We start from the raw sequence: 13,182 nt of genomic DNA, 5'->3' as shown, positions 1-13,182 counted from the left end.
TCTTGTAGAAGACTTTTCTTAATTTCTTTATTATCTGTATTCTTTAATGTTTCTTCTGGATATTGATCACTCCAATTGCAGGAGACTAAATACTAAATAGGAAACTAAAGTCCCATGGAAAGGTTGTGAATGGTTTTTTTTTCTGAAGCCCAGGACGTGTATTGTGAAGTGCAGTGATTCCAAAAGCCACAGTAGCTGTCTCCACAGGACACATTATCTTTCATGATGTTTGCGGATCTTTTGGCACATTGGCATATCTTATGACACCTTGATCTTTTTCCTGGTTAATGTGAGGCCTGTGGTTGCCAGTTGGTTGCTGCTGTACAGCCCATTGTTGTTCTGCTCAGGTGCCTAAGGTAGCAATAAGGGTTCTGGAATAAGGAAAAGTTGTATGGACAAACAGACATTTCCTTCTAGACCTTTATATTTCCCCATCATTGGTCTGCATTGTTGGATTTGCAATACTGAGCAAAATCCACGTACTTCTGCTCTGTTTGATATTTGTTTAGTTAATAAATGATCACATCCAGCATTTTGTGGGGTTTTGTTTGTGATTTTTTTCCCCCAGAACAAGTTGGTCAAGACTTACTAAATTCCAGATCAGACCTAGACACAGACAAGGCATATAATTTAGTGGAACTTTCTTCTGAAAAAACACCAGTAGAAATTCTGCTTGGAAAGGTAATGAATATCCTGACATAGAGAAGATTTATAGAGAAAATTTTCACTAGTTTAAGCCCACGTCAAGTAAATTGCTTGGAGTCTGGTGGGAAATGTTAAGTACCTGATCAATTTCAAGTCCATTGGACTTCACTGTATCACAGTTCTTAAAATGAAATCTCATGACACATTTGCCCTTTTTTAATCTATAAAGACTTATTATTTGCAGAAAGTTCTGTATACATTTACATGTCTTCCTCATGAGCTGCTGTTACTGATTTTTGTTACTGATGCTTAGTGCATTCAGTCTAGTTACAAACAAGGTGTAGTAGAGTGTTTGTTCAGTATGAGTATATACTGCTTCTTTGTTTCCATACAATTTATAGCCAACTACAGTAGTACAGTCATTTTCACTAACAATATGTTACTCCTTGTTTAGGTTACTGAAGGTGAAATTGGACCCTTCAGCTCAGTCAAACTTCCAGTTCTGTTTGTCCCAGCTGTCCCTGGGGATGTGCAGGCAGAGTTTGTGATCGTGTTTGACAACTCAGACTGCAAACCAGTGAGTGTTTTGTGTAAGACTTGCTTCAAAACACTGTAGAAAAAAAGTTAAAATCCTCCTATTTCTGCTTTTCCCAAGAATTAAAAGAGCTCAGAATCCTGTATTAGAAACAGGAGGAGGAGGCAGAAGACAGATCTGTTTGTGAACATTGTAAGAAGTAACAATGAGGTACCATGTGATTATGTATTACATGGTTTGATGGGAGGTGACTTTGTAAATCATGGTCCTCTGTCAGAGGCAGGTTGGTTGTTAAAGCTGTTGATTCTCTTCAGTTTCTATACAAAGAATCATTATATTCCCATTTTACCACACATCATACTGGTAAACAGCTAATGTCCAGGATACAAATAAAAAAATGTTCTCTATTCCCAGCCCACGTGGCTTATTTTCTTTCTGATATAAAGAATTGGAAATGGTTAGCATGAAACTGATGTGTGAAAGCTGGAAGAGATGACAACTTTAGTTACCACTTCAGCATAGTTTGATTCTACACTTTATTGGAAGCCAATTTCTGCCTAGGAACAGTTCACAAAAGGCTGCCAAAGAAACAAAGAAGAACTTCCAAGCAGCTCAGTAGGGCAGTCTTGGCTCTCCCCATGGACTACAGATGGAGTAGGCTACAAAAGGAGCTGCAGATGCATTACAAAGGCTCCTATAGGCACCAACTCTTTCAGCCTGAGCTAAGTTGTCACTGCGGTCAGACCTAAGGACATTATGGGAAGTGCAGCACTGCGCTGCCATTATTGTACTTCTTTGCTGGCTAAACAAGCTGCAATCTCTTGAGTTTCTGCATTAGAGCACATTCACTTGAGCCAGATGCACTTTATTTCTTTTCAATATCAGTGTTCTTGCTCAATCTACATTCTTCATTTATGTATTAACAGCTGTGCTTTAGTGCCATTGGAGTTTCTATTGATGTGCCAGTTTGGGTGCCCAATCCCAACATTGACTTAAAGATCTGTATGTATGACCATCTGTACCAGGATTGCATTGTCATTCAAAGCAGGTGAGCTACCCTTTCACTGTTAGCCACTTTCTCTAGATAATTATTGAGATCTTAACTCACTAGGCTATGTCTTGAGGTTCCATTGTGCAAGACTCATCTTGTCCTCATAGGAAGCTGAAGAACAGTTTGGTTTGATTACCAGCCCCCTGAGTTCCACAGTGCTGTGGAAGTTCCAGCCATAGCTAGGAAGTATCTGGGTTAATACATGCCTTTCCACTCCTACGGGATGCCTTATGTGGTGTCTGTTCTGTGGTGTAACTGCAAAGTCCCACAGGACTAGCAGCCACACAGAGTTTCATCACATGGAAGTTGTACACTCAACATTAGGGAGATAAATGTGTCTAAGCACGTCGGGTTTGTTTCATCCAGGAACTTTTAGGTAAGAGTGTGACAGAGAGCTTGTAAGTACACAGACAGTGACCAAGTAGCAATTTACAGGGGAAAGAACAGCTGGGTGCTCCTGCAGTCCAAGTCAGTAATGTCTGAAGACTAGTTCTATTTGCAGTGTAATATAAAGATAACATTTCTGCTCATTGGCTCCCAGAGGTTTCATGCAATTAGAGAGTGGTTACATGAACTTTTACTCTCTAAATTGTCTCAAAGTGCTTGTTGACTTCTCTGTACCTAATGCAGTCTGAAAGCTTGTTTTAACAATTCACATTTCTTAGATTCTATTTAAATTGAATTGTGGTGGGTTTGAGAGAGGGTGGGGGAGAGACTAGTTCTGTAGAAGGCATCCATTCTAAACCTCTTACCAGAATTACAGTCTGCAGAGATTCTTCACAGTTGGAAGGAAATAAGTAAAGCTGTTATCTCGGAAATTCAGCTTACAGATCTGAGAAGCACAAGTTATGTAAGTGGTTTTACTTGGTCTAGATAACTCAGAGATGAAACTTTTAAGTACAGAAGCAGAGTAACTCTCCTAATGAAAACTTAAGATTTCAAGGGGATCCCAAAGATAGAAGCTGTCAAATTGCTTAGGGCAAAACTTCTTAACTGAGGGAGAAATTCTGCTGATCCTTTGCCAAGTTTCACTAAATTAAGAACACTTAATATATAGTATTCTGTCCCTTGTACCTTGGCAAATCAAGTCTTTGGTTTATCACCCAATTATCTATGGTTAGGAAAAGTTGTTATAGCCATTCTCAACTTTGTATCTTGCAAAAGCAGATAGATTTCATCATTCAGATGTGATGCCTGAGAAGTTTCTTCCTCTGATAGCTATTGAAATTCTTCAATAGCCTGCATCAGAAAGAGGATTCCTCAGAGTTACATGATGGATGTCAAACCAGTTCTCAAACAGAATGATTTTAAGCTGCTGAAAATAGTGACTTGACTGAAATTACTATCAGTCGAGAACAATTTCTTGTGTTGAACTAGAAAATAGCTGTGTTTTAACTGCCATAGTGAAAAACTAGGGAGAGGTAGTCTTGCTAAGGTCTGTGGTCTGGAACTGTGCACAGAGAAAGGATCCACAGCCAAGGAGAATTAACAGGCTAACAAAGAAGCATCCAAACTGCTGTCAGCTTACAACCGAAGATAAAAGCTTGTCACAACAGCTTTACATGTGAACTGTGTATCAGCTAAAGGTTGCTACAGCACTGTCTTTGAACTGATGCTCATAGCAACCAGTCACTGAAAGAGATCAAAGGTAAGTTGCCACAGCCCAGGCAAAAAGGCTGCTTGTCTAAGGACTGCTGAAATGCCTTGGCTAGTGAGAAGTTCAGATCCTAGGATGTGAAATCATACTGGTGTATCTTCTAGAACACAGATTCTTTAATTAAATGTTAATTAGATGCTTAATAATTCTGCTATTCAGGAATATTCTTATGAATTTCTGCTGCACTCACTAAGTAGTTACAGGAAAAAAAGCCAAAAGCCAAACCTAACCCTTGCAGTGAGGGATGTTTAGATTTTTGGGGGCAAAATCTGTTCCAGACGTGAGGGAGATGATGTGTTAGAATAGCCTTTTGTTCACCACCATTACACACAAACATCGGGCAGAAGCAGAGCAGAAAGAACTTGCCTGTATCTTACTGCTGCTTCAGTCCACATTGCACTGGGTAGTGTAAGTGGCAGATCAAGTTTTCAAGTTAGATAGCTCTGGCACTTAAGTGCCCCAGCAGACTCTGTAGCATTGCAGGATGTTCCTTATACTGGATTTGGTTTGGGTTTTATTTGGTTTCTTTTGATTTGCTTATTTTCTGGTCACACAGTACAGTAATCAGGAGGCATAAATAAGCAGCATAAGAGGTGAAAGTGTCTTATCAGAATCCTCTCCAATGCAGATCACTTTGAAAAGTAATTTCTGTGGCAGGTTATAATCTGCACTGATTTGATGAAGTGGTATATAGTTCTCTTAGATTGTCAACAGACAGGAATCATTCCAGGCTCCCAGTGCCACATGCAATAGCTGTTGATTTAGAGCAGACCATCTGGACTGACAGCTTGTAAACCAGTCCAAGAAAGGGAAAATGACAAGCTGAAATATTTGTAAATTGCTTGGAAATTTTGCACTTAGACATTAAATTCCAAAGCAAGGTTTGATCTGTGGCTATTGCTGTATTCAAGTATGGCCAAACTTTAGTAAACAGGGAGATGTTTCCTCACTTCCAACAAGCCATTCATAGGGCAAAGTGAGCACAAGTTTTAGCAGAGGAGCTGGCAGTACCAGCTGAGCTGCACTATGACTTCTAGCCCTGTAGAATCTCTGCTGTTAGAGGAGAGGTTACCAGAGGTCTGTGAATTCACATCTATTTAAAAGAAGTCACCAGAGTTTTGGGGAGAAAAAACAAATCAGCAGTGTTCTTGGTGCAATTCTGGCATAAGACAGCTAGCTCCCTGCCCTGAGCCTGACCCTTTTCCTGCCTGTGTAGGCTTAGCTGTTGGTGTTGAAGGTTTTGGTGATAACAAAGATGAAGAGAATTCCCACACTGGGCACATTTCGATGTTTTAGGTGTATCACGTTCCTTCAGGGTCATTCTTTTGATTCCTTTGGCTACAGGCAGAGAGATTAAGTGCTTGCTAGCCATTTAAGCAGCATCTAGGTATCCTTGGCCCCACTTAGGAGTGGCTGGTCCTCATTTTTCTGTTTCTCAGAGAAAAACAGTTTTTTATTTGCTGCATCCCACCCACCACCAATTGTTACGTAACCTAGAGCCAGCATGACAAGAAGATTACTCCTTTTCCATCTTGAGTGGGTTCTGTGCTGCAGCTAGGACCAATTAGGTGTCTCAAACATTACATGAGTCATTGCCATTGATTGGGATAGCAGGAGTGTGTGTTGGGAGCAAATAATTAGCTGATATGTCATCATAATTTGCCTTTGACTTTCCCCTGACCTGACTTACCACTGTGCTACACTTTGATAATTATCCAGGCAGCTGTGTGTATTGCTTGAAATACAGCAGGGTTTACTTACAGTACTTCCAAAATGGTTTTTATACTTCAAAAAGAGTAGAAGTGTGTGATTTGGCTGTAGCAGTTTCATATGCCCATCACTTCCAAAGGAAGCTCAGAATTGTTCTAGTCATAATGTAGGGATGGGGGGCGCGGGGGGAGCAGAGGGGACCAAACACCAAGATCAGGTGTTGGTGAGGTGGCAGCACCTGTGGCCTCAGAGCCCTCTAATCGTGTCTGATCTCTTTGCAGAGCAAAAGCCACGCTGCATTTGAAGTTTGAAGTATGCAAAGAATTGAGTAAGCACATGGAGCTCCTTCCAAAGACAGGTTACATTCAAGCTCAGTCATCCTTCAGTGTGCAGTTGAAGTTTCTGCCCAGGTAACCTAACAGCATTGTTCTTCTCCATATTTAAGACCGTATCTGTCAGAGGCTGTCAGTGGAAAGCCTGAGCAGGTCGAGGGTTTTTCTTCCTCCACACTGTAGCAGGCTGGACTTCACACTGCTGGTGTCAGTGCAGTCCCAGCCTCCCCCCTCTCTCCCCCATACAAGTTGCCAGATGCTCAAGAAGGAAATTAACTTGGATCACATACCTGAGAGGAAATGCTTTTCCTGTGGTGACAGCAGTAGTGTGAAAATCTTAGCAGTTGCATTCCTGGTATGCTGCTCCCATTTCTGTGGGGAAGCTATTCTTAACACAAGAGAGAGGTTGTCAAGGCAGGTGGCTACTTCACGGATCACTGATTAAATCATTTCTGCACAAGGACTCCTGTGCTTGCTAATTAAAGTAAGAATGGTTGGGCTTCCTGTTCATATCCCTCCTACCCCTGTACATTTTTCTCCAAAATATGAATGTATTGAGCTTGAATTTCATGTGGCATTTTATAGAACATCTTCTAAGATGGTGAAAGCCTTACCCAGGCAAGTTTCTCCGTTTTGTGATACACCTACAGGTACAAACATAACTCAGTCACAGGCAACAAAGAATTCCAGGTTTTAAAAGCATTAATTCAAGAGCCTTGCTGACCACTGTTAGTTTTATTTACCTCATCATTACCTTCCTAAAGAATTTAGCTGGACATTTCTTTTCAAATACGGATTTAAGTGTATAGATGTTAATTCTGGTGTACAGCCAGGTACCTCAGCAGCTTCTGCACTGACTGCTGCTGCGAATCTGCTGCTTTCTCCATGCAGGTTATCTGGTCCCATTGCTGTAAGGATATCTGGATTTTCACTCAGCATCTCTGGATTCTAAACTGAGAGTCTAATCACTGGGTTTGACATTTTCACCAGGTTAATAGTCAAGGAACTAAAAGTATTTACAGTTTTTCTGACATCTCAAATCCAATCAGATTACAACATCAGTAACCATTAGTATGACACTTTTCAGTTTCTAAACATCAGATGCTGTAAAGCACTGTTACACTTGCTGAGTGGATAGAAGCATAGCTTGGATTTAGGACACTAATCTTCCTTTGAAAAATGAGGAAGCTTCAGAAAGGAGATTTGATGAGCTTAAGGCAGTTCTGACACACAAAATAAGTATCTGTCTGTTTCAGTGTACAGATCACTTTTAAAAGACCTAACTCAGAGGGGAAGCACATGTGTAACAGTGAAAGGGTATCTTGCTGCAAGCTGATGTGAAGTACTGAGCCAGTGACATATTTCTGTAAATGCCACCTCATTTGCTTCATACTGTAAGCTTGGTTTTCTCTGAAGAAAAAACAGCGATATTCAAAGTAACACAACAGTAAAAAGAAACACTCATTTAGCAATACTAAGTGAATAGATAGAGGTCTGAAGGCTTGGGAAGCTCTCTGGTCAGATGTTACAGTACTCATCAGTTTCTGGGTGTTTGAAGCACACATTTTGTGTTTATTTGAAGGCAAATTCTCTAATCTGCTGACTTTCAGAATTCCCAAATGCCACGTCTTGTAGTTTTTCTGTATTTGGAACTAGTCCTGCAGATGCTGACAGTCTAAATGTGATTTGTCTTTTATGCATCTCTTTAATTGCTTTTAAGCATGCAAATGCCATTTTCAGAGAACTGTCTGAAGGATTTCAGTATCTTTTCCCCAAGGCAGAGCAGCTAATTGAGAGTCCATCACTATGTATGTACACTTACAATTAGGACTTTTTTCCTCCTCTGGATTCTTTTGCAATACAGTAATTCCTTCTGCTGTCTCAATATCCTGTGACAAAGTGAAAGCTGATACTGTATTCCTACCGGGTATGGAACTCCAGTTCCTATCTTTAAACAAGGTAGAACCACCTTTGAAGATCATCTTCTAAAGTTGTGGTTCAGACTTGCAAAATAACAGGCAGCAAGATTTCAGATCACCATGGAGACTGAGCAGGTGCTGCTTATTCATTAACTGTTCTTTAACAATGCATCAAAAATTGCATTTAATTCCAGTAGTAGTAGTAGGAATGTTGTCACTGTGGAGACCTACGAACAGGAAGCAATTCACTCTGATGTTGTAAGGGGCTATAAATAGACCAGCAGAGCTAAAAATGCTGGAGCTTTGTATTGGCTTGGCTTGAAGCTCTGAAATTGAGTTTATGATAGCAAGATGCTTCAGCTACAGGAAACCCACATATTTCTTATAAATTAATAATGTGGTATGTTATCAGACACTGTTGGTCAAATTCATCACACTTCATTTATGTCTCTGTGCTTTGTGATACATTTGCTTGTGCTTCAAAGTGTCTGGTAATTAACTAACACCAGTGTCCAAAGGAAACAATTGCCTTGGTTGGGGTAGTTATGTGCTGTGGTTGCAGCAAAGGTGCAGAAGTCTTATATTCTAAAGTAAGCTTTCAATTTTTGAGAGGTATAAAGGACTGGATGGCATTTTTTAAAAGGACAAATGGCTGGAGACCTGTGGGAGTGACTCCCATGGACTCCTGCATGTCCCAAAGCCCAGCTTTAAATAAATAAACACAAAAAGTTTATTATTTTCCTTAGCTAGGAAACAATCCAAATGTTTTTATGAAACTGAATGTGTGTTTTGATCTTTAGGCCCTCTCTTCCTGAAGATGCAGGGAGCTATTTTAATGAAGAGACCAGAGTTCTGGAAGTTCCAGTGACAATCCTGATTGTGGATAAGGTTAGGGGTTTTTATTCTGCTGCTTATCAGACTGACAAGAGAAGTAAATTGTATGAGTGAATGTTCACTTAATGATACCTAATCTCAGGTTAGTTCTTTACTGGTTGAAGTCCTAGTAAAAACCTGCTTAAAGTGTGGTAGTTTCTTCTTGTTGGTGTGTTTACAGTAAGTTAAATCCTTCCTAGTTAGTGCTCATCTATTCTCTAGTTGATCTTGTACCCGAGTTATCAAAGACCATAACACAATCTTTCCATTCTGGCCTGTACTGCAGATGTAGCTTATCCTTAGAGTTTACATTTCCTAGAGATGTGGGTGTGATTCTCATTCTAGCATATACTTTCCTATTGCTTGTTTTTGGAGAAAATGAGGCTAAAGATCAAGATGGATGTGTTACATTTACATGTGTTATTGTCAAGGAATAGAGTAACTTCTTTGCAGTTCTTTTTTTGGATGACATTTCCCTTAAATCCTGTCCTTACAGTGCTACAGATGGAGGTTTTTATCCTGTGCTCTTGCATTTGTTTCAGGCTAAAAGAGTTAATTTTACAGTCCATGCAATTGTTACTACCTCTGATTTGGAAATCAGTCCAGCACAAATTGATTTTGGACACTGCACCATCTATGAAGCTGTGCAGGCAAATGTCACACTCACAAACAAATCCATCTTGCCACAAGAGTTTGGATTTGTAGGACTTCCAGAGGTACGTAGTTATCCCTCCCACACCTCTTGTTGTATTAAAATGTATTTAGTTATCATGAAAATGCATTTCAATGTGAGTCTAAGTAAATCTCGACTGCTTCTTACCAACCTGTGGAACTCCTTCTGCCCCTGGAAACACACAGGAGTTCTGATACTGCTTTGGGAAAGTGGCACCACCTTATACCCTCAGCATTTCCCAAGCAGTGTAAACATCTTTGAGGAGATTTTACTGTTCTCACCTACATAACATTCTCAGGCTAACTTTATTCTAGTAAAATACCTCTTTTTTACACCAAGGAATCTACTAACAGGATACCTGGTACCATTTTCTTTCAGACTCGCAGGTTGCTTATACTACTAAAGAAAACAGGCTTAGGGATGCTGCTTTGGCCTTAAGGCTGAGGAATATCACATAGTTGGCATCCAAATGCCTAAACTCTTTCTCTGTAAAGCAGGATGGCCATGTTCAAACTGTTTATTGGCAATCATTCCCTGAACCATGCCTAGGTATTTTCTGACAGTTGACGTGGAAGCTAAATTAATCCCAGGAGCTGCCAGTTTCGTGTGGGCTACGTCTACTGGAGAGAGGCTTTCTGCAAAAAGTTCTCTGTTCCAGCTTCATAATAGCATGGTGATCACAGTGTGAAATGGTTTGGCATATTGGAATCAGAGCTAGAAGAACCTGACATTTAATTAGGCATTCTCCCTTTCTCTGCTGTTTTAGGGATTAAAATCCCTAAAATAAGTGGTTATCTTCAGTTTCATTAAAGCTTTGCTTCACAGCACATGTTTCGTGGTTAGTTTCAGTTGTGATGGGGAGACATTCTTGAATCATCCTCAACTCAAGCACAAACCAATATACAATTGTAGATGTTAAATTAGTGCTTGTCACTGTGGTGTCTGCTCATCATACAGGAATCATTTCTACATTAGAAGTCTGTCAGTCAGACACTAGCCACTAACTCAGATGAAAGTTTCTCACAAGAAGGTTTCTGTTTCCCTGACATTTAATAACAAGATGTTCTCATCTTGCCAGTAATATCTTGTTTCCACATATTAATAATTTGATAATTTAACTAATAATTTCTTGGGTTATTAACAATAATTTCTTATCCTGGCATTTTAAAGTTTGTTGAAATTCAGCCTAATGATGGATTTGGAATTCTCCTTCCCCTTGAAAGCCTGACACTGGACATAATCTTTAAAGCTCCCAAGGCCAAAGAGTACAGCTTTGAGCTAACCTGCAAGTCAGCGGTTAATAGGTATGTTAAGAAACTAATTGAGTAGTAGGTAATTTAGAAGTCTACATCACACTGGATTTCCACTGTTAAGCTAGTTCAGAAATTAAATCCCTGCCTCCCTTGAAGAGGTAAGGCTGGGATAAAAATGTAAGGCAGGCAGGAATCCTCCAGTTGACAGGAGTTGCTCAGTGCCCGTTAGCTTCATCTTTATATGTCTGTCTTTACTTTCATATCCCAACTGAAATGTATCCTTGTCACATACTCGAGCTGCACGTTTGCCCCAGGTCATCTGAACCTGCAGTGTTCTGCTTGTCTTTTCAGGAGAATTACTGAAGGATTATTTTCTTTTTAAGTGCTTCATACATTAAGCTAATGCTACGAAAATAATGATGGCATAAACTTTGATTTGACTGGATGTATTTCCATAAGTTCACAGAGGAAGAATTCAAACAGGGACTCTAGCCAATTGTGCATTAAAAATAGATGGTATTATTGTTCATCTTTAGGCAAAATTCCCATTGCAAGCTTGAAATTCTGCTTAAATAGGGACTACAGGATTAGTTCCTTATTTTCCGGGCTGATTAAGAGACTATTTTATGCTGAGACAATTTATCATGTGTTTATTTTTAGACAATTCAAGCTGTCATGCAAAGCAGTTGGAGTCCACCCACCTCTTGAATTGTCTCATTCCTTAGTTCAGTTTGCTGCAACAGCTCTAAATGGTGTGTCTACAGCAACACTGTATGTGCTGAATTCCCATGTGAGTGTCAACCACTTTACTCACCCCGTCCCAAGAATTGGCAATGGGGAAGTTGCCCCTGTTGGACCCACTTCGTTTGAATTCTGTGTGCCAGAAGGCTGCCCAGTGACAGTTACACCTTCTGTTGGAACTGTGTTGCCTGGGAAGGTAAATTCGCTTTAAACCTCAAGTGTTCTGCCAGATCTTTTGATCACCTACATCCCTCCTACAAATGCTGTCACTTGTACATGAAGCTCAAAGCCTAAATTATTATTAGAATAGCTGGAATGTTTTGTATTGTTTGCAGTGATGTTTTACATCAGACATGAGAGGTTAACCATCCAATCTGGCTGATGTTTTATGGGGGCTTTCCCACGAATGTTCTCTCCCCAGTGTTGTCATGATTATTTATTTGAGGGATCTTTAAATGTTGAAGCGTCAGTCGTGGAAAACCAGCCCACTGCAACAGGGTGGACTTCCAAAAAGGCTGCAGGAAAACCAGCCCACTGCAACAGGGTGGACTTCCAAAAAGGCTGCAGGAAAACCAGCCCACTGCAACAGGGTGGACTTCCAAAAAGGCTGCAAGTGACCTTATCCTCAGCATCATCATGTTCACTGGGAAAAAATCGCCTTTTGTTTGTGAATGTTTTGCTGTCATGTGCATGCTCCTATTGAGCTTTGTAGGTGTAACACATGTCTGAGGGCTGGATTTTGCCTCATTCTTGTGAATGCTCTCTCACTCCCAGAAAAGCTCAATTCAAGTGTCCTTCAGACCAACACTGTCAGATCAGCTAATCAGAGAAGAGGCAGCTCGGAGGCTTTGCAGAGCAGCTGCAACAGGGGCAGAAATACAAGTAAGGAATGCTAAGAACTAGCACATGCTGCTGTTGGTCTGTTACTTCCAGATATTTCTTTCTCTGGATGGTATTTTTATCATAAAATTATTTGCATATTAATGAAGACCAAACTCACAATCCATGCAAGACCTGCCTAGAGAGGACAAGAGTACGGCTGTACTGCTGCACTTAATGTAGTCTGTTCACTCAGCGATTATTTCATTTCATGCTAATAGTTTCTAAAGCATTCCTAGAGGATTTTCTTGCAAATGCTAACTGCAAGTACTCTTAAAAAAAGGAGAAACTTTCTATACTTGTTGCAGAGGTACAGCACACGTGGACTTAATCTGCAATGCTGTGGGTCGGTGAATTTCTGTGAGCACGCACGGCTGTCTCTATTTACGAGATAAGTCGGTACAGTTCCCTTGAGAGAGACAGACTTTTGCTTCTCTGCTGCAATGGGGGAACACTTTTTAAAAATAGGGTAAAATATGTTCATTTCAACTGTACTTGATGTTATTAGAAATGTATGAAAGAAGTACTGTTACGATAATCCTACAGCTGCTGCCTTGGTTTGTGCAGTCTGTCACCTGCATGGATCTTCTGGATCTTCTGTATCCTTGGGCCAGGGACTGTGTGAACTGATATCTTGATTGAATCACCACTGATCACCCTCAGTATACAACATCTGTGTGTATTTGCAGGAAAGGACAAAAGATGAAACAAGAGAGGGAAAGAAATTAAGAATCCCCATTAGCAGACAGCAGTCTTCCAGACAGCTCGAAAAGGATGGAGACAGCAAAGACCTGACTGCTCTGGGTAGTTCTGAACAACCAGAATCCCAAGAGTTAAAGCCTGAGTAAGTCAGCAAAAGCATTGTGTGCTGTGTAAACAACATTCACTTGAAGTGCTTTAATAAACCTACTAAA

General features: G+C 40.3%; 1 protein-coding gene across 1 annotated transcript in view; it reads left to right on the top strand.

Moving 5' to 3' along the window:
- CFAP74 (cilia and flagella associated protein 74) overlaps window positions 1–13,182 on the top strand; it is a 62,966-nt gene that overhangs the window by 41,074 nt on the left and 8,710 nt on the right. The window contains exons 21-30 of the mRNA XM_062013150.1: window positions 569–681; window positions 1,100–1,222; window positions 2,107–2,228; window positions 5,880–6,008; window positions 8,650–8,737; window positions 9,265–9,438; window positions 10,566–10,699; window positions 11,309–11,585; window positions 12,164–12,271; window positions 12,958–13,112. Of these exons, the coding sequence (XP_061869134.1) occupies window positions 569–681; window positions 1,100–1,222; window positions 2,107–2,228; window positions 5,880–6,008; window positions 8,650–8,737; window positions 9,265–9,438; window positions 10,566–10,699; window positions 11,309–11,585; window positions 12,164–12,271; window positions 12,958–13,112 (1,423 nt within the window). The remainder of the gene's footprint in view (window positions 1–568; window positions 682–1,099; window positions 1,223–2,106; window positions 2,229–5,879; window positions 6,009–8,649; window positions 8,738–9,264; window positions 9,439–10,565; window positions 10,700–11,308; window positions 11,586–12,163; window positions 12,272–12,957; window positions 13,113–13,182) is intronic.

The sequence above is a fragment of the Colius striatus genome, chromosome 21 (assembly GCF_028858725.1).
Source record: "Colius striatus isolate bColStr4 chromosome 21, bColStr4.1.hap1, whole genome shotgun sequence".
Taxonomy (NCBI): Eukaryota; Metazoa; Chordata; class Aves; order Coliiformes; family Coliidae; genus Colius; species Colius striatus.
The sequence above is the reverse complement of the archived record's forward strand: the minus strand, read 5'-3'. Positions and strand labels throughout refer to the sequence as shown.